General features: G+C 41.7%; 2 protein-coding genes across 2 annotated transcripts in view; both read right to left on the bottom strand.

Annotated features, from left to right (window-relative positions):
- The window catches only part of LOC136709951 (uncharacterized protein MCAP_0864-like), a 37,267-nt gene extending 26,113 nt beyond the window's left edge, over positions 1 to 11,154 (bottom strand). The window contains exons 1-2 of the mRNA XM_066685555.1: positions 11,091 to 11,154; positions 7,876 to 9,020 (exon numbers count right to left, since the gene is read on the bottom strand). Of these exons, the coding sequence (XP_066541652.1) occupies positions 7,876 to 9,020; positions 11,091 to 11,142 (1,197 nt within the window). The 5' untranslated portion in view covers positions 11,143 to 11,154. The remainder of the gene's footprint in view (positions 1 to 7,875; positions 9,021 to 11,090) is intronic.
- Positions 11,155 to 21,385: 10,231 nt separating this feature from the next.
- LOC136709950 (clumping factor A-like) lies at positions 21,386 to 23,637 on the bottom strand. The gene is made up of 2 exons (XM_066685554.1): positions 23,628 to 23,637; positions 21,386 to 22,407 (listed from the first exon to the last, which is right to left on the bottom strand). Exons 1-2 carry the CDS (start codon positions 23,635 to 23,637, stop codon positions 21,386 to 21,388), a joined length of 1,032 nt encoding a protein of 343 aa, XP_066541651.1.
- Between the last annotated feature and the right edge of the window lie 2,140 nt (positions 23,638 to 25,777).

The raw sequence follows: 25,777 nt of genomic DNA, 5'->3' as shown, positions 1-25,777 counted from the left end.
TTTGTACGCCATATTGAGGTCTGTATAAAGCATGTATTTGTCCCCAGAGCACTGACCCGGAAAGTTTTGTTTTATATTTAGGTTTAAAATCTTTTATTTTTTAATCACATTTCTTTTTTTTTTAATATATTTAAAAAATGTATTTTATTACCTCTACTCCTCAGCGTCTGCTGTGACTGTGGACAGGGCTATGCAAGAGTGGCTTAAGGACAACATTCATCCACCAAGCCATGTTAGACAATACATGAAGGTGACTGCAATCCATAGAGCTAATGGATAAGGGAGAATCGGACCAAAACAGTTGTAGAAATACTACAAGAATATCCACGTCTGTTGGACACCGCATATGGAGAGAGATTAGTCTCAAAATACTTTACAAATGTGTAAATGTTAAACACAAATTAAACACAAGTCATAAATATGTTTCACTGTTTACAAATGAACACGTCCCAATCTGTATCTCACAGTCTGCAGTTTGTACAAATACAGTTACATTCATAAACACACGTGTTTGTTTTTCATAGATATATCACAATTTTATGCAAAAATAAATACATTTGTTTAAATTTACATTGTAAATATTTGTAAAGTCAAAGTCTCGAATTTAAAATTTATTTGTGAACTGTTGAATCTGCGTTTGTGAATAGAGTCACTCACGTGTTTTCCGTGACGTGCATTTGTTCATTTCCTCTCTCGGGTTTTTGGATTTTGAGACTTTCCTCTCGCATTTCACCCGATCCAAATACAAATGCAGCCTGATCCACAAAAGTGGCCCGCAGGCGAACAAGCCACCGCTAGTTCACCTGTATATATACTGGCAAAGTATATATAGCCAGTTTGGAATACAAATATTAAAATGTTCAAGATCTGATAGATGTATGTTTATTAGTCATGAGAAATGTGTGTTGAAACGTGCTAATTATACACTTTAATTAAAGGAGTAATCTTTAATGCTGACAGCAAGTGGTTAAAATGAGTAGTGCACTCCACATTCAGAACATCACCCACATCCTCATTTTAAAAGGCAGATGTTTTATTCACAATTTTTGTTTTCAAACAGGAAAATATATAGATATATTTGAAGCTGTTCCCTAGAAACAGAAAAAATAGATTTTTATGCTTTTGCAGCTGTTTTTCTTATGTAACGCATAATGAATGCATTGATCAATACATTCTTCTTGCTGGCCATAATCAATTTAAAGTCTGTCATGTTATCTAGTAACATAGACTCCTTAATATGTATTATATTAAATAATATACATAAGAGATGAAACAGCGCCACTTGATTTGTCTGTGACTTTTTTATTCTTATGGACTTTAGACAATGACATTTAAAGCATTTTTATTGTAAATGTGCGAACATGGGAATAATATCAGTAAAATATAATGTAAAGTTGGGATAAACATAACAAAGAAAGGCAACTAACACGCTGTCAAAGCTAACATCTGTCCAAACATATCATTACTCTAAAAGCTTAGTGTCCAGGCTGTAGGCCACAAATGTGCAGGTGCTTTTTATTTCTGTTATATAGTACAAACGCTTAACCTATTGTGGGCTGTACTCTGGAATTCCATGTGAGTTAGTTTGTGATTTTGTAAATTTATTCACTCATTCATACATTAATTCAATTTCCTCTTTCCCACCTTTGCTCAACTTGTTTTCCTAGGTTGGAAGTAATATGGCTAAGTATTTAAGACATACCAAGGACACCAGGGAGCTTCCATATGTTCTGATGCTTGGGGACTGCAGTCGTTGTTCTCAAGCTTTTGTAATTCAGTGGACAAGCTCCGGAGCAGAGCACACTACTGAGAGCAGTGGATGTTTGCTTCAAAGCATTTTACGTATTTGACCTCCAATATCTTGTTGTCACTTATTAATTGTCTTTTCAATAACATTTATAACCTGAAGAAAAATAATTTGAACTTGTTTTTTGTGGACTTCTGGACTAGATGTGTCTCTTGGTAAATTATTTTGTGTTGCTTGATTCTCTTGTTGTCCGTGTGTATAAACAATATAAATACACTTTACATTTTATTTTTGAATATTTTAAATGTATAAAAATCTACAATATTTTGATAACTTGACTACTGTACGTATGTCTTTTATTCCAGCTAGACACTGATTATATTTTTATTTGTGTTTGTTGGCTTATCAATAAAAATATTCTGGAATAATATTTGTGTGCATGCTTGCATTAAATTGATTAAAAATGAACCAACCCAAAGGTTGCCGTAACCCTACAATATAGTTGTTTTTACCCAATAGTGGGTCAATGTCAATAACCCAGCCTGTTGGGTTAAACTGGTAACCCAGCATAGCTGGGTTAAAATAACTAATGCTGGGTTTGTCCCTATTTGACCCAGCGCTGGGTTGACAAATTGAACCAACTTGGGTTATTTCAACCCAACCATTTTTTAGAGTATACTTAAGGTGGAACTGACTCTAAATTCAGGAGAGCGCTAACTGCATGAAAGTAAACACAGAGCGAAAGTGCTACAAAACTAAACAGCTCGAGTTACACATGAGTTTCTGTGGGAATTCAAACAGTGAATAAACACTTACAGACAATTTACACTTCAGACACCAACAAGAAGGAATCTACCCGGAATCATTGGGCACAAGGCAGGAACACACCCTGGAGGGGGAGCCCGTCCTTCACAGGGTGACACACACTCACACCTACGGACACTTTTGAGTCTCCAATCCTCCTACCAATGTGTGGTTTTGGAGTGTGGGAGGAAACCAGAGCAGCCGGATTAAAACCACACAGACACAGGGAGAACACACCACACTCTTCACAGACAGTCACCCAGAGGAAACCCACGCAGACACAGGGAGAACACACCACACTCTTCACAGACATTCACCCGGAGGAAACCCACGCGGACACAGGAAGAACACACCACAATCTTCACAGACAGTCACCCAGAGGAAACCCACGCAGACACAGGGAGAACACACCACACTCCTCACAGACAGTCACCCGGAGGAAACCCACGCAGACACAGAGAGAACACACCACACTCCTCACAGACTGTCACCCGGAGGAAACCCACGCAGACACAGAGAGAACACACCACACTCTTCACAGACAGTCACCCAGAGGAAACCCACGCAGACACAGGGAGAGCACACCACACTCCTCACAGACTTGAACCCACAACCTCCAGGACCCTGGAGCTGTGAAAGAGACACTACCTGCTGCTCCACTGTGACGCTCTGATACATGAAAATACAGTACATTGTTCCACACACTACACTGAGATCTAAACTCTACACTATACTCTTAATAAAGGGGCTCTTTGAGGGTTCTTTAGTAAAGATTTAGGTTCTATTTAGAACCATGAGCACTTTCTACAAACATTTACCTCTTGAAAATGTTCATCAGATCAATATGTGACTGACTGGTTTAATATTGCACATCTTTGAAAAGGGTTCTCTGTGGGGCCACACATGTTTCTTCTGGACATTGTAACAATAGAGGATCCTTATTGTGGTGCTGTTTAGAACTGCTTTGAAAAACATATTATTTTATCAGTGAAACATTCTTCTTTCACAGATCCACTGAAGTTTGGAAGAACAAGACAAGTCATTCCAGGTTTTGTTTTCCCGGTAGCTCATTTGAACACAGTCTTCTTCATTCAAGTTGTTTGGTTCTCCCTCAGCCCAGTATCTGAAACACACAGAATATGAATTAGTGTCTCATCAGTGTTTAACCCTCACCTCTTTACATCAGCTTCTCTCTAAACCTGGAGTCCACACCTTCATCGTTTCATGTGATCGATATGGGACCTGCTCCAAACATTTATCAAGTGTCTGCTCTGTCCTTATTTGAGCTGTGTGACATGTTTTAAATGTTCATTATAGAAGTCAGAGATTGCTGGAGCCAGCAGACAGAGGAATGAAGAGGAGAGATTTAAGGGAGGAGGAGGGAGGGAGGAGGAGGGAGGCGTTGGACGACCTGGAACAGAGTGTGAGGATGAAGGAGGGATGAAGGAGCGAAGGCCTGGGTAGAGCCTGCTTTGCTGAAGGAGAATTTCTCTGACCACTCCATCAGGGCTATGACTTTGTGATGAACACAGCTTTGAAAACAACTGTAAAAGTAAAACTGACCTGAACTTAACATCTTGTTCCATGAAACAGCAGGTAGAATGTAATGGAAGGTGGAGGATTAATAAAACGCTACACAGGAGGGAGGAGGAACACCAGCCTTCACACTCCAACTACACCATGGCACCTTGTAGAAGTTGGAATCTGCTGATTTGAGGGGAACATTTCTATATCTCACTTTAGTTCGTCCGCTCGAGACAATAACACAGTAGCAGAGGTGTGGTGAGTGTGTGTTGTTGTAATGTCAGGTTTATTCTTTCAGCCTCTTCACAGAGTAAACAGAGTCACGTGGAGTAACACTCCCCAATCACAGATAGAGAAAGACTAATATTTTATGGCAGAGTATCATTTATACACCACCTCAGCAGATCATTTCAGTGAAAATACGCGAGAGGAAGTCCTATAATGTGCCTCTGAATTTTGTCTCACTCTTTTTTAATCCTGTTGTTTCTGGTTTTGACCTTTGCCCGTTTGTGGACTGTTCCTCTCGTCTTTTGTAGGACACTGTATTTCTTTCTGTTGTTTGATCTTTCACCTGTCTTTGCTCTGTTCTTTTGGATTTTGACCTTGAACAGTTTGATGGTGTTTGTTGCTATAATCTCATTAAACCCATTTTATTGTACTCGAGTCTACAAGCGTCTCCATTCTGTTCCCGTCTGACAACAGCAAACCCTTCAACAATCTGCAACTGGGTAAATTTACATAACAATTCAAAACATTCAGGTGTTTTCAGTGAATGAGGTCTGTTCTTTGTTGGTTTTATTTAATTTATATTTTTTGCTTAAATCTGTGTATGACTGGATAAATGGAGCTAATACAGTTGGTTAAATTTACTTACGCAAAGGTTAGTGCTGAGCCGTCCACCCACTTCCACTGGTTCTCCCTCTCACTGTCAGTCAGACCAATCCAAGGTTGTTTACTGCCCACCTCCCTTGTGAGGTATTCCTGTCAGTGTGAAAATGCTTAAAGAACAGTCTCTGTCTCTTAATATTTCTCTCTCTCTCTCTCTCTCTCTCTCACACACACACACACACACACACACACACACACACACACACACATACACACACACATACACACACCTGTTCTTCTTTGCTGTTTATGATGACCAGATCTCCTCCATTGTCTTCACAGTCGTCCCTGCTCTCACTCCAGGTCTTCTTGTCAGTAGAGATGTAGTATGCAGAGGTGTCAAAAAACACCCAACTGTGCCTTTCTGTGAACACACAAACACACACCAAGTTCAAGAGGTTTTTTTTTATCATTTCAGCTATGAACAAGTACAGACTGAAACCAGATGATGTTCCTCCAGGACCATGATGCAGCACAGATCATGAGCACAGACAAATACACACAGGACAGACCGTGTGGTTCTGACCATTAACCAGTGCACAGTACTGAGAAATATAGAGTGAGGTTGTGTGTAGGAAGATGTGTCATGATATGACAAAAAACCAGCAGCAGGTCATTTTAGGAGGAAAGTATGTGCAGGAATTCTAGAGAGTTCCAAAAATGTTGGGACATTCTGAAAAATGTGATTAAACACATAATGCAATGATGTTCAAATAATATAAACCTACATTAAATTTAAAACAGTACAAAGACAACATTGTAAATATTCAAACTGAGAAAGTTTGTGTTTAGAAAAAATATTTTCTCATTCTGAATCACTGCCATTAACAGTTTCCACTCTGTGAGCGTTTGGGAACTGAGGAGACCAGTGGCTGTAGTTTTGAAATTGAATTTTTCTGATTCTTGCCTGTTACAGGATTTCAGCTTCTCCACAGCTCAGGGCTCTGTTACAGTGTTAAATGAGCTCAGGGCTCTGTTACAGTGTTAAATGAGCTCAGGGCTCTGTTACAGCGTTAAATGAGCTCAGGCCCAGAGAAGGAGGTGTTTCTGGGTCATGTTTATATTTGTTTATTAACTGCTTTTTTTTTATTTTTTTTTTTTATTATTTGAACACAATTGTGTTTACAGAGTGGATTTCTGAAGTGTTTCTGAGCCCATGCAGTGATTCCATTACAGAAACCTGCCTGTGTTTAATTCAGTGCTGTCTGAGGGCCCAAAGACCACAGCCAGATACTGTTTTTGAGCCTTGGCCCTTGCATATCTCTCTATAATAACATTCATTCATTGTCTGTAACCCTTATCCAGTTCATGGCGGCGGTGGGTCCGGAGCCTCCCCAGAATCACTGGGCACAACGTTGAACACACCCTGGAGTGGGCACCAGTCCTTCACAGGGAGAAACACACTCACACACTCAAACCTATTGACACTTTTGAGTCTCCAATCCACCTACCAACGTATGTTTTTTGGCAGTGTGTGAGGTAGTAAGTGTAAGACATTAGAGTAATGGGTATGGTTTCTTTTTTGGGTCTTTTGTGTGTGTATGTGTGTGTGTGTGTGTGTGTGTGTGTGGGGGGGGGGGGGGGGTGGGTGTGTGTAGGTACAATAATAATGCCTTGTGTTCTGAAATAAAATACACAACTCCTGAATCACAATCTTCCAGTGTGTGCTGTGGATGTGTGTTGTGTCCTGAACTGTGTGCCCTTCTGTAAAATACCAGCTACACAGAGAGTTTCTCTGAAGGTTGTAATGATATTATCTTCTGTAGATGAGGAGTTCCCCAAGACAGTTACTATTTAAAGTTGAGAAACGTTATTGTAGAATAATTTCACTTGTTTGTCCACAGTCTTTCACAGCACAGTGAAGCCCTCCACAGCTTTATTTCTGAAAGACTCAGACTCTCTCAGACGCTCTTTTAAACCCAGGAATGTCACTTATATTTGAACAATTAACCTCTTTATTGTAGCATTATTAATTAAATATATGGTTTAAATGATTCACACCTCCACACATTCTGTTTATATTTACATTTTGCTCAGAGTCCCAACTTTGCTGTAAATGATGTGGTAATATTTTCATTTCCAACATCTGTGGATTTGTTTTTTTAAACCAGACAAATCTTTGTGCATCTTCTGTGTTTCCATACTCTCAGTCTTTACTGCTTTATAGAAAATGTTTACATTCAGGAAAACTACTACATTCAGAAAGAAGCTACAGTGGAAGAACACAACAGAATATTCTTCTTAAATAATCAGGGTGTGATCACCACATTCACACTGTTTTAAAGTCTTAGAAAATACTGATGAATTCCAAAGTATTCAGAACACTGTTCTCTGAGAAATCTAACAGAATATGTTACCATTTACATTGTAGGGCATGTATTAGCCAACACTGGCTGCTGACAAGCCTTTAGCAAAGTGTAAAACTTCACTGTCCGTCACTGGCAACAACCACATGAACAAAAACAGCTCTGTACACAGCACTTTACCTTACGTTACAGGAACTGAAACACTGAAACCACCAAAACTTGTTCTCACTGCTCAAGTTCTTAAAACTGCGTGTGTAATTCAGTCTTATCTGATGCCAGTAATTACAGCACACATCTACACATTTCATACTTTACATTAATACACAGTTTTATTGCTAAAATGATGATTGTATATTGTAGGTATAGTCTAAATTATGTGTGGTATACTGGAAGGGACTGCACAGCTAAGCGTTTCACCTTTACACCTGTGTTAATGTGATGTGAAAATTAACCTGATTTGATTTAATTGCTGGTAACATTCAGAAAAAAGATTTAGTTTTAGTTTGAAATGCGTTTGAATGTAGCTCCACATCCAGAAATCAGTTATTTAAGGAGTCAAACATTTTAAATCTAAGAATGTATTTCCTCACCAAGGTCTGTGAACACACTGCTCTTTAACTGGTCTCTCTCCCTCATCAGGTTGGTGTTACTGGTCTGTAGCTGGTCTCTCTCCCTCATCAGGTTGGTGTTACTGGTCTGTAACTGGTCTCTCTCCCTCATCAGGTTGGTGTAACTGGTCTGTAACTGGTCTCTCTCCCTCATCAGGTTGGAGTTACTGGTCTGTAGCTGGTCTCTCTCCTTCATCAGGTTGGTGTTACTGGTCTGTAGCTGGTCTCTCTCCCTCATCAGGTTGGTGTTACTGGTCTGTAGCTGGTCTCTCTCCTTCATCAGGTTGGTGTTACTGGTCTGTAGCTGGTCTCTCACCCTCATCAGGTTGGTGTTACTGGTCTGTAACTGGTCTCTCTCCTTCATCAGGTTAGTGTTACTGGTCTGTAGCTGGTCTCTCTCCTTCATCAGGTTGGTGTTACTGGTCTGTAGCTGGTCTCTCTCCCTCATCAGGTTGGTGTTACTGGTCTGTAGCTGGTCTCTCTCCCTCATCAGGTTGGTGTTACTGGTCTGTAGCTGGTCTCTCTCCCTCATCAGGTTGGTGTTACTGGTCTGTAGCTGGTCTCTCTCCTTCATCAGGTTGGTGTAACTGGTCTGTAGCTGGTCTCTCTCCCTCATCAGGTTGGTGTTACTGGTCTGTAGCTGGTCTCTCTCCTTCATCAGGTTGGTGTTACTGGTCTGTAGCTGGTCTCTCTCCTTCATCAGGTTGGTGTTACTGGTCTGTAGCTGATCTCTCTCCTTCATCAGGTTGGTGTTACTGGTCTGTAGCTGGTCTCTCTCCTTCATCAGGTTGGTGTTACTGGTCTGTAGCTGGTCTCTCTCCTTCATCAGGTTGGTGTTACTGGTCTGTAGCTGATCTCTCTCCTTCATCAGGCTGGTGGAACTGGCATTAAACTGGTCTCTCTCCATCATCAGGTTGGTGTTACTGGTCTGTAGCTGATCTCTCTCCTTCATCAGGCTGGTGGAACTGGCATTAAACTGGTCTCTCTCCATCATCAGGTTGGTGTAACTGCTCTGTAGTTGGTCTCTCTGTAAATTCAGGCTGTTAAACTTGATCCACAGCACTGTGATGGCTATTAGCAGGAGAACGCACAGCAGCCCCAGACCCACCACAGCCAGTCTGTACAGTCTGCTCTGTCTAGACTCTAGAACAGAAATTCACTGTAAATATGTGATACATTTCAGTGAATTAACCTTTATATTCTAAATTGAAAAGATGAATGTCACATGTGTAATCTTCTAAAACAGTGGTTCTCACTGTGAATCCTATGAATGATTTGCTTGAATATTTGTAATTTTCATTACACAAAGTTGCTCTAAAATAATTACTAAAAGTAATGAGAATACTAATAACTACAGGCCTGAACTGTAATGATACATTCATGAGATCACATACAATTTTGGGGAAATAAGCATTGAGAGAGAAATAAAAACAAGAAGAGATATGTTTAATATGTACTTTAACAGACTATAGGTGAAAACAGTGCGGCGCTTGGAGCAGGTCACAGTGGTCCTCGGCGCTGGTATCAGTAGGTGAAGGAGGCACAGTGCTGTTAAACAGTGGGTGAAGATCGGCCATGCTGATTTACTTCAGTTAAGGGTTCTCTCTAATTTTACAATCTTAAAAATAAAAGTCCTACAAAATGTTCTGTGAACGATGCCATAGAAGAACCTCTTCTGGTTCTATAAAGAACAGTTTTTGCTGATGTGTTTAAATGGGAAAGGAACCTTAAGATCTAGTGATGTATTAAACATTTAAAAGGTTATTCAAACTCACATTTAAAAAAAATGTTCCTGTAGAAGTAGTTCTTCTGGGCTCAGGAATATTTCACTGTTTGTGTCTCGATTTGTTTTTCTCGTTTCCACTTTGCCCTTTTTGTAATAAACATCAAATCACTCACATCTGTCTCTAGCCTTTTCTTATGTTCAGTAATAAATGGTTGAACTGCCCCAGCCCTTCCCTCACAGACTGAACTACCATTTATTCATAGCCCATGTTTTATTTTTTTAACACAACCAGATTTTATTAACCCCATGGACCCTATATATATAGCTATTTTGCTATTCTGTTTTTTTGTCAGTGCCTCTTTCAGTTGCATTTAAACAGTAATTATGTGACATAGCCATATTCAATATGTTGTTTTATTTTCTAAAGAACCTTAGCTACTCAAATATGTAATCACTTGAGGTTTTCATGCTGACCGATAAATCAATTTTTCTATAAATTTGTCATGTTTTGACCAAAAATTTTACCTAGCGCCTGCTCTTTTTTTTTCATATTTCTCAATGTACAGCCTTGAAATCATATTCCCACAGTGGATATCTTGACACAGATTGTTAGTGTGAGGTGTATTTTAGTTGAAAACATAAGCATTTTTGATGCTAATTTATTACATGTCATATTACTGTGACAAAATAAATTTGTAGCATCAGACGGACATATTTTTCTTGATATTCTAAGCTCTGGGATGTATGACTGATAAAGTTCTGACAGTCACAGCAGGCCCAGACTTTCAGGAATTTAGTTCAGGGCAAATATGGACAATATCTCAACAAATAAAAAACATTTTGGTACTTTGGCAGTTTTCTCAGATGCTGATAATGTTTACAGTTATTATTATTATTATAATCTTTTTAAAAAATGATGAAATAATACTTGTTTATTTAGAAAACACACAATAAATAATTATTTAAGCTTTTTAGTTTATATTTGTTGACCTAATGCAGTGTTATTTGATGTGAAACCTAAAAAAAACCTTGAAAAACTATAAATCAATAATAGGAATATGTTTTTGCTGATGACTCAGTTTTCTGCCCAGAGACAGTGGGTTGACGTGATGTGAATCAAAACGAAACTGAAAGTAAACATCGTCTTTCTTGTCCCTTTCCAGCGTCTTTTTTTCTGATTATAGCGAATGTCATTAGAATCTTTCATGACAAGGACATAAGACAAACATTTTGAAGGAGCGCCTTGATTTTTAGGTGGTTTTTCACACTGGATTACTCCCAGAGGCTTCACAGCACCACGATGAGTTGAAAGGGTTAAAGAGGCGTATCACCTCTTGCTGCTTCACATTCCACCAGTGGAACAGTTACCACAGCTTGAGAACCAGTGTTCTAGAATAAATGCTGGGAAATGTTTCATTTTATTTTATTTTTTATTTCCAAAAATGATTTAGCACAATTATAAAAATGCAGTAGAGCCTTAACCTCACCTTTGTCCTGAGGATTTACTGAACTGAGGTTCTGTTGGTTTCCTCTGGTCATCTGATCCTCATTCACAGGGTCCCTGCATTTGGATCCTGATCTTTGTTCTAGAAAAATATTTGAATTTTCATAAACATCCTCTGTTATCTCCATTCTGTTCTAATAACTCTGATAACTCCAGAAGTGACTCTGCTGGTGCTGTGTATCTGCTTGTACTGCTGCTGGTGATGGGAAGTCACTGCAGATTGCTCAACTAACACTAAAAATCTAAAAAGATGGTGTTAGATAGTGCTGCCTCCCACAGGGTGGGACTATGTTTTTAGGAGCACAAATCCATATTCACAGCTGGGCTTTATGGGTCTGTGTTGTGGTCTCAGTCTGATGAGTCATGGGTTCCTTTGCATATGTGAAATGATCTTATCATCCTGTGACTACATGGTCTGAGGAGACTTACGAGGCACTGCAGGGCTTCTTCTACAGACTGGCCGGCACTCTATGAGCCACACGGAGAGGACATCGACAGGCTCACAGTGTGCATTACAGATGATATCAACTTCTGTTTGGACTCCACTCTCCCAACCAGGACTGTTAAATGTTACCCAAACAATAAGCCATGGGTAAAAAAAGGACATTAAAGCTCTCCTTAACAAGAAGAAGAGGGCCTTCAGAGTTGGAGACAGGGAGGAGTTGAGAATGATCCAGAGGGAACTGAAGACAAATATCAGGGAGGCTAAGAACAAATATAAGAGGAAGCTGCAGTGGAACCTCCAGCAGAACAATGTGAGGGAGGTCTGGAATGGAATGAGGACCATCACCGGGTTCAGGTCCAGCAACAACAGAGGAGTAGAGGGCAGCATGGACAGGGCTAATGAGATAAATCTGTTCTTTAACAGATTTGATACTGCACCCTCTGACCTCCCTCATCCTGACTCCTCTGCTGCCAGTCCTCAGCAGCCCACTCCACTCCCCCTCCCTCCCCCCTCCTAATAGCCCACCTCACACCTCCCCCACCGGTCATCTCTACAGTGAGTCTCACTGCTGACCAGGTGAGAAGACCACTGAAGAGGCTCCACAAAAACAAGGTTGCAAGCCCTGATGGTAAGCACCTGGGGTCGGTGCTTAAAGCCTGTGCCACACGGCTTTGTGGAGTACTGCACTTATGTTGTCAACATAAGGCTGAGTCTACAGAGGGTCCCTGTTATGTGGAAGACGTCCTGCATTGTTTCTGTTCCAGAAGACACCGTGACCCATTGACGTCAAGGACTGCAGGCTGATGTCCCATGTGATGAAGACCAAGGAAAGGCTCGTCCTGGATCAGCTCAGGCCCATGGTCCAGCTATTTCTGGACCCTCTCCAGTTTGCCTACCGGCCCCGCTGGGGAGTTAAGGATGCCATCATCTACCTGCTCAACAGAGTCTACACTCACCTGGACAAACCAGCCAGCACTGTGATGGTCAGGATTTTTGACTTCTCCAGTCCATTCAACACCATTCAGTCTGCTCTTCTGGGTGATAAGCGGAGAGCGATGCAAGTAGATGCCCCCCTCAGGTCCTGGATTGTTGACTACTTGATTGGCATAATATTGTATTATGGCTGTAATGTGTGGGCACAATGAGCCCAAAGCTGTGTCTATATCAGCTCCCTATTATTAGCATATAAATAATTATTTCAAGAATGTCTTGGGTCTAAAACCGGGGCCTATTTTCACAAACCATGGAAGGAACCAAGACTCATAACAAGGAACCCATCCTCCTCAGTTCAACACTGGAGTGCACAACACACAACACAGACATTTGAATGAACTGAAGAGATGATGAGTTATAGTGATGTGAAGGTAAAATATTAGTGATAAAAGTGTGTGAGGGAGCAGGAGGTGATCAGTGATGCTATGGGAGAATAAAAGCCTATTTTTTTAAATTGAAGATTTAATTCCAGTTAAATCAAAAATGGAATTATAATCATGTGTTTAAAATGACCTTTTGTATGGAGCCACCAAGATTTTCACATTCTATGTGTGTGTAATTTGGTTAAGAATTGTGGTTTAACACGGTTTTGTCTGAATGATATCACTCTGTGTTAACATCTAATCTTTTATAATGCAAAAGCATGGTTCTGAATTCTTAGAAATTCATTCAACAGGAATCTTCCTTAAGTCTTTGTCTTGTCAAGTGCCGTAAATAGTATGTGATGTCACTATTAAGGGAGGTTCTAGTCTGAAAGAACATCCAATCAGAGGCAAGAGATGTTTCAATCCTCAATCCCTGAGCATCAATCAGGCCTTCAAGGCAGGATTCCTGAAACCTTGTTAAAAACCAGCGGCACAGAAACTTCAGCCAGTCAGGAGTAGAGTTCAGACAGAACCAACCCAGAAAAGAGAAGGAAAATGTACAGAGAGAAGGAAAGAAGAAGGGTGGAATGAAGGGGAAATTTAGATTTACCCAAAGGTGAATCTGTTTCCAGTCAGGAAGCTCAGCTAAGAGAGATCTTTATTTCTATTAATATTAGAAAGCTATAGTTTAAATCCAGCAAAACTCACTGCCACAAACAGAGCACGGCGGAGACCTCTGACCTCTGAGTCCTGAACTGTGTAACGAGCTGCATCAGGCCCCAGTCTGCGGCCCAGGACAGACGAACATGACCGTGGCTCTCATAAGGAAGCAGATCAGTGACGAAGGAGAATCCCAGATGCCCCTCAGAATGCCACCTGCTCAGACGGATTGGTCGATGTGTCCAAGGCTGTGTCTCTGACCAAAGCCCCATGGGAGAAGAGGAACACTGCACTGATACGAGGCCCGTGTCTATGAGAAGCACCAGAAACCCCTGTGTGTCAGTGATGTTCTGCAAGCCATATCCACTCTTCTATATGGACACATACAGATTCAATTCAGAGTCAAGAACCTACAGCGGGTCAATGAGCATAATTCATTTATAATGATTAAATCTAGATAATTCTGCTGAAATTGTACAGGTAAAGACACTACACATGATATAATGGCTCCCAACCATGGGGCTTAATAAAATGAATTAAATAATTTAATAATAATTAATTATCACTGAAACGCAAAAACAAGACTCTCCGCGCAGCAGTTTTGATGGTTTAGCAATAGCTGCATTCACTCAGTGGGCCACAGCAGAGAAAGAAAGGGAAGATGTGAGGGAGGGTCCTACCACTCTCAGTGCTACAGTGAAGAAAACAATACAGGACACACTAGACGGCCTTGTGGAGATATTCCATACTCTTTTGCATAAATTCAGAAGGCGTGTGTTCAACATAAATCAACAGTACTTGTACTGTCAGGAGTGGGAAAAAACCTGTCAAAAGGAGACAGTGATTCACATTGACTTCTCTGAAAATCACACGTAAAAACAGCACAGAGATTCAAGTTTTCCACTTGGCTCTTGGCACCAAGTTACTCTGCACACTGGTGTTTTGTACATAGGTGGTGAATAAAATCCCATTTGCTCACCCTCTGAACACAAAAGTCCCCCAGCGATATGGGAACCCGTGAATCCAGTGCTGGATAATCTGAAGCCCCATATCCACAGGTATGTGTTCTACATTTTTGAGCGATGGACCATGTACCAGGGGCCCTCTGATGAACACCACTAGATGTCAGTGTTTCACCACACAGCACTTCTCTTTCAACACCAAAATGTGCAGATGGAAATTGCTTGGGGAAGTGAAGATCTCATTAGGAAGTGGTGTGTGCTTAAATATGACAATGACCTTTATCCAGGGATCATTCTGAATACAGATGAAGCATATGCCCAAGTAAAATGCACCGTGCTGCTGCCCACAGGTTCTTCTCACCTGCAAAAGATGACATCTTGTGGTACCTCTTTGATAAAATCATGAAATCATTCAAGAACCAAAGCCTGTGAGAAAGCCAGATGGACGTATGGAAGCACCTCTCCCAGTCACTGCCATGATGTTCTTGAAGATTCTGGGGATATCAAAGTTTTTTTGGGAAATAATTTTTCAGGACATTCTCAGTCACATTAAATGTCTAAAGGGGAATGTTTGCCTTTTAGAACAATTCCTCACATTTCATTATTATTATTGGGTGCAGTGAGAATGACATGCTCTTTTAATAAAAAAAAAACATTATTGATTTGTGGACTATAGAGAAATATAAGTTTATTTCAAAATCTGAAAGAAATTGATGTGTTGAAGTGTTGAGGCCATTGACCTGTTGAATTCCCAGTTTAAGAGTAAAATTAAAACAATGTATAAAATCACATACTTCCTATTGATTGTCTCCAAAGAAAGGACATTATAGCAGTAGGAAAACATTAGATTTAAAACAGGTATCACATGTATCACTACTCCAGTGTTGTAAGACAAAGAACATTAAATGTACATTTGCACTAAATATTTAACTTTGATACATAAAAAAATTTGTTGGTATAAGTTTTTAAATGACATTTTATGTTTTTACGTCACAGGTGACCAATGTTGGGCGATGACTGCTGCACTGAGATGGACTGCTCCTTAGGCTCCGTACTTGGAGTTACTATTTTATTACAAATATTATTCAGTTATTAATGGTTTAACTGATGTGTTCAAGGGTTTGAGGGTTAATTTATGAATTCTCTTAATTGAATACAGTAATAATGGGAACCAAGAAGAAGCGCCAGAACAATTGAACACTTTTATGGAGCAATTATTAATTTCCAACAGAGCATTAATTTCCAACTGGCACTTTAAAATGTTCTGGTTTAATCGTAAGAGTAATGCTAAGAGTAATGTGGATGTTGTGCTGACAATAGGAATGTTTTATTGTTTTGCTTCTTAAAATTTTACCAGTCAGACTTTTCTGTGTAGCATTCTCTATTGATTTCATAATTTGTCATAGCAGATGTTTTCAGCACATTCAGTGTTATATTAGATACCAGCACAAAGGTGCTATGAACACTATGTACTTTGTTGATGTTTTGATGCAGAGCTTTTAAGGATATATACCTGAACTTTACTTAAGTTTACTTAATAAAATGAACTTTATACTTTTTTTGGACAGGAAATGATGTTTAAACGGAGAGAGAGTAGTCTCTAAATACTTTTCAAATGCATAATTATTAATCAACAAATTAAATTACATAAGTTTCGATTTTCACAGAAGTCTCAAAATCCAAAAACCTCTCAGAGGAAATGGACACCGAAACAAAGCAAAGAAATACTGACACACACCAGCTACAGACATTTGCTCCTACATACAGTTACAGCACAGAAATACTGACACACACCAGCTACAGCCGTTTACTCCTACATATAGTTACAGCACCGAAATACTGACACACACAAGCTACAGCCATTTACTCCTACATACAGTTACAGCACAGAAATACTGACACACACCAGCTACAGCCGTTTACTCCTACATATAGTTACAGCACCGAAATACTGACACACACAAGCTACAGCCGTTTACTCCTACATACAGTTACAGCACCGAAATACTGACACACACCAGCTACAGCCGTTTACTCCTACATACAGTTACAGCACCGAAATACTGACACACACCAGCTACAGCCGTTTACTCCTACATACAGTTACAGCACCGAAATACTGACACACACCAGCTACAGCCGTTTACTCCTACATACAGTTACAGCACCGAAATACTGACACACACCAGCTACAGCCGTTTACTCCTACATACAGTTACAGCACTGAAATACTGACACACACCAGCTACAGCCGTTTACTCCTACATACAGTTACAGCACTGAAATACTGACACACACCAGCTACAGCTGTTTACTCCTACATACAGTTACAGCACCAAAATACTGATACACACCAGCTATAGCCGTTTACTCCTACATACAGTTACAGCACTGAAATACTGACACACACCAGCTACGGCCATTTACTCCTACATACAGTTACACACTGAAATACTGACACACACCAGCTACAGCCTTTTAATCCTACATACAGTTACAGCACCGAAATACTGATACACACCAGCTACAGCCATTTACTCCTACATACAGTTACACACTGAAATACTGACACACACCAGCTACAGCCGTTTACTCCTACATACAGTTACAGCACTAAAATACTGACACACACCAGATACAGCCGTTTACTCCTACATACAGTTACCGCACCAAAATACTGACACACACCAGCTACAGCCGTTTACTCCTACATACAGTTACAGCACTAAAATACTGACACACACCAGCTATAGCCGTTTACTCCTACATACAGTTACACACTGAAATACTGATGCACACCAGCTACAGCCATTTACTCCTATGTACAGTTACAGCACCGAAATACTGACACACAAAAGCTACAGCTGTTTACTCCTACATACAGTTACAGCACCGAAATACTGACACACACCAGCTACAGCCATTTACTCCTACATACAGTTACAGCACTGAAATACTGATGCACACCAGCTACAGCCATTTACTCCTACATACAGTTACAGCACCGAAATACTGATGCACACCAGCTACGGCCGTTTACTCCTACATACAGTTACACACTGAAATACTGACACACACCTGCTACAGCCGTTTACTCCTGCATACAGTTACAGCACCGAAATACTGACACACATCAGCTACAGCCGTTTAGTCCTACATACAGTTACAGCACTGAAATACTGACACACACCAGCTACAGTTGTTTAGTCCTACATACAGTTACAGCACAGAAATGCTGACCAGCTAGTGTAGACAAAACAGTACACACAGAGTAGCTTACTTCTGAAAAAAACCCAAGCATAATTTTCAGTTTAATTTTTAAAAATAGAATAAAGGTCAGTTGAGTTATGTACGTTGTATGTTGCTTTGTTTTGTGTTGATTATAAACCATCTCTGAGTCCTCACTGCATTCACTTGTCTCACACAGCCTCATGGTGTTCTGAGACAGAGTGTGGCTTGGTGAAAATGGACTTTATTAAACATATGTTGTAGTTTAAGGGCAGGGCCTTGAGGTTGTTATACTGTGATCTAAGGCTATAACAGCAGTGTGTTCAGCACAGGTTTGTTTAAATTCATTACACCCAACCCCAGTTAGGACTTCTCCCTTGAGTGATGTCTTTATTAATATATTGGTTATATTGTTGCGATTGTTCACCCTGTGAAGCACTGGTGCCTTGTGGACAATGATTCCAGGTAGTCTCTGGACCCACCGTCACCCTGAACTGGATAGAAGGGTTACAGACAATGAATGAATGTTGTAATAATAGTTGTGGTTATGTTGTGTGTGTATCTCAGAGCTTAGCTTTGTTTTAATGCGGACGAGTTTACTGAGTTCTTTTCCTATAACAAAAAAAAACAAAAAACAAAAATGACTTTAACACTCGGTTAGTGGCCAGTGGGGTGAATTTTAGAGGTTGACCTATTTTTAATTGCCCACTTGTTTATGGGGCATATCTAATGAGGCTATCACTGTCCAGCTGAATGCTGTTGGAATCCACAATCAGAAGTAATAGTCATTGTGTGTGTGTGTGTGTGTGTGTGTGAGTGTAATCTGTGTGTATTGAATCTGCATGTAGGTTCTGATGAAACCCCATAAAATATTAATTAACGCTGTTTATGACGTCATGATCAAGCCTAAGCCGATTCAATCCAATGTTTACTGAGCACTTTCTGAGTTTTAATGTGTGACAGCACGTTAAGAGAGGGTAATGAGGGAAATGTATGGCCTCAGTAGATGGTCATGGTGCATGGACTTTGTTTTAATCATCATTATAATTTCAACTGACAAACACTAACATAGCCTCCCTGTACATCTCTCAGATCTGAAACCCCCTTTAGACACCCACATGTCCAGAACTATCTTCTGCAATGCAGGGTATTAATAGAGATTGTAATAGAGGCTCTTTAATAACACAAAGATGTTAGGAGTTCTGCAGTACAGAGAAAACTGAACAGGAACCAGTAACCAATGTGTTACAGCCTTAGAATCTCGTGACGTAAATAGATGACGGGTTCAGGGCTGTGCAGCTGAATGTGAGAGAGCTGAAATGAGTTTTAAGGTTGGATCTGAATGTGGAGATGGAGTGGACTGTTGAATACGTGATGGCAAAGAGGTCCAGAGGCAAGGTTTGAATACAGAGAATGTTCAGTTGCAGAAGATACGGAGGTTAAATAAAGGAAGAGTGAGTGTCGTAGCTGAAGTAGATCTGAGAGTAGGTTTATAAGAAGCAGAAGATCAGACAGATTAGAAGGATCAGTGTTATTGAGAGCTGTGTCTGTGAGGACGTGAAGGTGGTACTTTAAAGGAAGCAGTAGCAGGTTTTGGAGAAAGGGTGCAATGTGGCGCCAGACCCAAGTGTGAGTGAGAAAGACGCAGGGAGAGGGTGAACCAGCAGAAGCTAGTGAATCAGTTGGTTGTTGCAGTGATGAGGAGGAGGACTTTTTATTTTTTATTTATTGTTGGAAATATATTTTATTTCTGATTTTCGTGATTCTGTGGATCTATGTTTAACGAATATTTACTGCAAAGTAAATTAAGTGCTTCCTTGTGTCCCTGAGAGGGGTGGGCAGTATGGCTTTAAAATAATATCACAATATTTCGGGGTATTTTTGTGATGAAATTATTAATTTCAAGAACACATTTTTGCATGTTTTAATTTATAGTACAAATTAGTGCTGGGCGATATGAGCGCAAATCAATATCATGATTAATTTACATTTTTCCATGACTATGATTAATGAAGGATTATTTGTTGGTGTGTTTTTGACCCTCACAGTTCAGTGACGAGGCTTGTGCTGTAAATATGCTCCAGTGTTAAAGCTGGGATAGTGTTTCTAATGTCACTGGGAGCTTGTTTCTCTCTTGTTTTCTGAGCACTGTTTATATTCGGTGTGAGACTGTGCTTTACATTTGTGTTTACATTTGACTTCTCTTGTTCAGTGTCGTATTAATTACAGTCATAACACAACACGTCCAAACCACAGACATGTTTTTCTATGGTACGAGCTGCTGGAGTCGCTCGGTCGGCCTCTGTGTTTAGGTTCTCCTCCATGTGGCAGATAGGGAGCAGAATCACGTGACTACAGCTTGGTAGAGTGATTTTAAAGGGACAGTACAGGAACACACAGCGGCACATAGAATAAAAATAACTGATAAAATCGATATAGACAAGATTATGTCAATTAGTTCTGAATGCCGAGTTCGATTAATAGCCCGAGTATAAAATAATTTCAGACACGCAGTAGAAGAAGATCAGTGAACATTTGTATAACTGATGAAGAGGCTGATTGTGTATTAAATAAATAATTTAACAAATAAATCTACCAAAAAACTAAAGTGCAGTAAATGTAGTGCATGCCCATGAACAGCAAACGCAAAGCACTTTCAGCCGTGTCCCTGTGCCTTAATGACTCTTGTAATAAACATATGACATATTGTGTGTAAATACATGACATCATTACGTAAACAAATCAGATTATCTCTAATTTTTAAATCATCTTAAATATTACATTCATATTATCATTATATTATATGACACACCTCTGGTTCCTGCATCCTTTATGGAATAATAAACTTGTCTTTTGGTGGTAACTTCGTTCAAAGTAAAACAACTTTCTGATTCGCCCTCGAGGTTCAGGAACAAGCTCCCCGTCCAGACCAGACACATACAGACCCTCCTCAATTACAGCTTTGAATATTAATGAAGTGACCTGATCTCCAGCTGCTGAGATGAATCCTGATGACCTTCTAGCCTCACAAAATCTCCTCTCTTACTTGACCTTTTCTTTCTCTCCTGAAGCTCACTGTAAATTTCTTCATCTCTCTGTATAACATCTCTGAGCTATACACCTTTCCTCTCAATCTCCTGGGGCAGCTAGTGCTCAGGTCGGAGCTGATTCATCCACGCTGCTTCTCTGCAAGGCTCCTTTATTCCTACTTAATGCCTATTCTCATCAATTCTCAAGTGGACCAGCTCTCTCAGCTTCCCCATTTGCAAGATGTGGTTAGACTGAGGTACAAGAAGATCGTAAACTAAATTTCTCCGCGGCTGTGTTCAGGGTTGGCACAGACTTGGTGCAGATATCAGCCTACACCTGTGTGGGTTGGAATGTGGAGCTGGGATGCAGTTATTTTCAGTTCAGCTGAAGGAAGACGCTGCCTGCAGCTAATAGAATGATCTCAGTTACATTTACCTAATCTGCTGAAATGGTAAAACCTGCGGTTTAATGTTGCAGTGCAGGCTACTTACAATATTCATGGGTTCATGGAGATAATTATCATTTTTAATTTTAGTGTCTGTCCAGTGTTTACACAACCCTGAAGTAACAGAACAGACTAATCTGTGATTATGAATTAATCTGAACACTCCTCCACCCCAGAGTCCGAACACTCCACCACCCCAGAGTCCGAACACTCCGCCACCCCAGAGTCCGAACACTCCGCCACCCCAGAGTCCGAACACTCCACCACCCCAGAGTCCGAACGCTCCGCCACCCCAGAGTCCGAACACTCCACCACCCCAGAGTCCGAACACTCCACCACCCCAGAGTCCGAACGCTCCGCCACCCCAGAGTCCGAACGCTCCGCCACCCCAGAGTCCGAACGCTCCGCCACCCCAGAGTCCGAACGCTCCTCCACCCCAGATTCCGAACTCTCCGCCACCCCAGAGTCCGAACGCTCCGCCACCCCAGAGTCCGAACGCTCCGCCACCCCAGAGTCCGAACGCTCCTCCACCCCAGATTCCGAACTCTCCGCCACCCCAGAGTCCGAACGCTCCGCCACCCCAGAGTCCGAACGCTCCGCCACCCCAGAGTCCGAACGCTCCGCCACCCCAGAGTCCGAACGCTCCGCCACCCCAGAGTCCGAACGCTCCGCCACCCCAGAGTCCGAACGCTCCTCCACCCCAGAGTCCGAACGCTCCGCCACCCCAGAGTCCGAACGCTCCGCCACCCCAGAGTCCGAACGCTCCGCCACCCCAGAGTCCGAACGCTCCGCCACCCCAGAGTCCGAACGCTCCTCCACCCCAGATTCTGAACTCTCCACCACCCCAGAGTCCGAACGCTCCGCCACCCCAGAGTCCGAACGCTCCGCCACCCCACAGTCCGAACGCTCCGCCACCCCAGAGTCCGAACGCTCCGCCACCCCAGAGTCCGAACGCTCCGCCACCCCAGAGTCCGAACACTCCTCCACCCCAGATTCTGAACTCTCCGCCACCCCAGAGTCTGAACGCTCCGCCACCCCAGAGTCCGAACGCTCCGCCACCCCAGAGTCCGAACGCTCCTCCACCCCAGAGTCCGAACGCTCCGCCACCCCAGAGTCCGAACGCTCCGCCACCCCAGAGTCCGAATGCTCTGCCACGCCAAAGTCCGGACGCCCTGGCACTCAAGTGCCAAGTTTTATTGAAAAAATGATTTCCCACCAGAAAGCACCACATGAACACCTCTGAAGTCAGAAGCTGAAGTGGGATACATCAGAATTTTCAGCATGAACTGGCCGAGTTGTGGCGTAAACAATATTTTCAACACTGGAGAATAATGCATCAAAGATTATTAAATAATAACATACAATTTGTAGTTAATTCTAATAGTAACATGTTTTTTAAACATCTACAATGAACACACGTGTTGAGTGCTGTCTTTGTGGTCAGAAACACCTGTAGAAAGGCTAAAATAATGGTGACACCACATGGAAAAATCTTAACGGCATATATGAATTTGATCAATTCGAGGGAACGATTTGGACCTCTGAGAAAATGACTACCGACTTACTCTTAAAAAAAGCTTAAGATCACACAATAAGATGTCTTCACCTACAGCAGAACACAACCTAGCCAAGAAGACTTAATGGTGCTGTAGGGTTCCACATTTGTATTCATATAAATTTAGTGTTTGTGGTAAAGGTAAAGTATCTTCTGCAGGTTGATCGTAGATTATTGACAAAATCATGTGGTAGCTGTCATACTCCAAACACATATAAATCTCTTTATGAAGGACCAATTGAAAGAGGTGAAATATATTTACTCTTAATTACTATATTACACAATGACTCCTGTGATTTCATGTTGTCATTCAGTCATTCATGTCACTGCTTCATCCTGTGGACAAGTTTCACTCTGTTTCAGGAAAGTGAAAGTGTTATTTATTTATTTTGTAAAATGAGTGATTTTTTTTTTTTTTTTTTTTTTTTTGAGGTAAATACTGTATTTTATAGGGTGTCACGGTGGAGCAGCAGGTAGTGTCACAGTCACACAGCTCCAGGAACATGGAGGTTGTGTGTTCAAGTCTCGCTCCGGGTGACTATCTGTGAGGAGTGTTGTGTGGTGTGTTCTCCCCGTCCGCGTGGGTTTCCTCCCACAGTTCAAAAGCACACGTTGGTAGATGGATTGACGACTCAAAAGTGTCCGTGAGTGTGTGTTGCCCTGTGAAGGACTGGCGCCCCCTCCAGGGTGTGTTCCTGCCTTGCGCCCAATGATTCCAGGTAGGCTCCGGACCCACTGCGACCCTGAAGTGAATAAGGTTATAGAAAATTAATTAGTTTTATTGTATGTTATTAAATACTCATTACAACACAAATCTTTACAGGAAAATACTTTTACCAATGTACATTGGTAAAATCATTAAATTATGAAAAAAAGCGCTTTAATAAGCTACACATTTTAGTTTTAGACCGTTTCAGCTTTAAGAAAATCTAGGTATGTTTCAAAATCCAGATTTATTTATTTATGTATTTAAAAGATATATTGATAATGATTTATTAACTCGTATTATTCTATAGTTGTAATAATATGCTTCATAAACTTTTGTCTTATTTCTGAGATTTTGGTCAGGCAGTGTTTGGCCATTCCCAGTCGCGCTGAGGTAAAGTTGGGACTCCTGGACACGGCTCTGGTACATGACGGTGTTAATGTGAATGTTGGACAGTCCCGACCCGGAGATGTGTATGAGCTTTAATCTGACCCCGGTCCCGTGTTCTGGGCGGTATCAGAGCCCATTTCGGGTGTTGTTATGTGTTTTTTATTTGTTTTTTTTTGTACTGATCAGCTCTGGCTGCTGATTCCCTGCCGGGGTCCTAACGCTGCGCGCACTTCGTTGGAAGTGCTAATGACTCGAGGAATCAGATCAATTGGCTCGGTTCACCATAAATAATCGGTTCTCAAATAGCACTCGATCAGCCATGACATTACTAACACCCACTTTTCCCAACTCTGAGCTCCACTGACCACACAGGAGCTCTCTGCAGTTCTACAATTACCGACTATAGTCCATCTGTTGCTCTGCATACTTTTAAATCTCCCAGAGAGGGCAATTGGGGCAAAGATATCTAAGATGATTTGTTCAATTGGTATATCATTACCAAAAAGCAGTATCCACAGGTGTGTGTGTGAGTGACTGGGTGAGTGTGTGTGGAGTTATCCACAGGTGTGTGAGAGTGACTGGGTGAGTGTGTGTGGAGTTATCCACAGGTGTGTGTGTGAGTGACTGGGTGAGTGTGTGTGGAGTTATCCACAGGTGTGTGTGAGTGATTGGGTGAGTGTGTGGAGTTATCCACAGGTGTGTGTGAGTGACTGGGTGAGTGTGTGTGGAGTTATCCACAGGTGTGTGTGTGAGTGACTGGGTGAGTGTGTGTGGAGTTATCCACAGGTGTGTGTGAGTGATTGGGTGAGTGTGTGTGGAGTTATCCACAGGTGTGTGTGAGTGACTGGGTGAGTGTGTGTGGAGTTATCCACAGGTGTGTGTGAGTGATTGGGTGAGTGTGTGTGGAGTTATCCACAGGTGTGTGTGAGTGACTGGGTGAGTGTGTGTGGAGTTATCCACAGGTGTGTGTGTGAGTGACTGGGTGAGTGTGTGTGGAGTTATCCACAGGTGTGTGTGAGTGATTGGGTGAGTGTGTGTGGAGTTATCCACAGGTGTGTGTGAGTGACTGGGTGAGTGTGTGTGGAGTTATCCACAGGTGTGTGTGTGAGTGACTGGGTGAGTGTGTGTGGAGTTATCCACAGGTGTGTGAGAGTGACTGGGTGAGTGTGTGTGGAGTTATCCACAGGTGTGTGTGAGTGACTGGGTGAGTGTGTGTGGAGTTATCCACAGGTGTGTGTGTGAGTGACTGGGTGAGTGTGTGTGGAGTTATCCACAGGTGTGTGTGAGTGACTGGGTGAGTGTGTGTGGAGTTATCCACAGGTGTGTGTGAGTGACTGGGTGAGTGTGTGTGGAGTTATCCACAGGTGTGTGTGTGAGTGACTGGGTGAGTGTGTGTGGAGTTATCCACAGGTGTGTGAGAGTGACTGGGTGAGTGTGTGTGGAGTTATCCACAGGTGTGTGTGTGAGTGACTGGGTGAGTGTGTGTGGAGTTATCCACAGGTGTGTGTGTGAGTGACTGGGTGAATGTGTGTGGAGTTATCCACAGGTGTGTGTGAGTGACTGGGTGAGTGTGTGTGGAGTTATCCACAGGTGTGTGTGTGAGTGACTGGGTGAATGTGTGTGGAGTTATCCACAGGTGTGTGTGAGTGACTGGGTGAGTGTGTGTGGAGTTATCCACAGGTGTGTGTGTGAGTGACTGGGTGAGTGTGTGTGGAGTTATCCACAGGTGTGTGTGTGAGTGACTGGGTGAGTGTGTGTGGAGTTATCCACAGGTGTGTGTGAGTGATTGGGTGAGTGTGTGTGGAGTTATCCACAGGTGTGTGTGTGAGTGACTGGGTGAGTGTGTGTGGAGTTATCCACAGGTGTGTGTGTGAGTGATTGGGTGAGTGTG

The sequence above is a fragment of the Hoplias malabaricus genome, chromosome 11, assembly GCF_029633855.1.
Source record: "Hoplias malabaricus isolate fHopMal1 chromosome 11, fHopMal1.hap1, whole genome shotgun sequence".
NCBI lineage: Eukaryota > Metazoa > Chordata > Actinopteri > Characiformes > Erythrinidae > Hoplias > Hoplias malabaricus.
The sequence above is the reverse complement of the archived record's forward strand: the minus strand, read 5'-3'. Positions and strand labels throughout refer to the sequence as shown.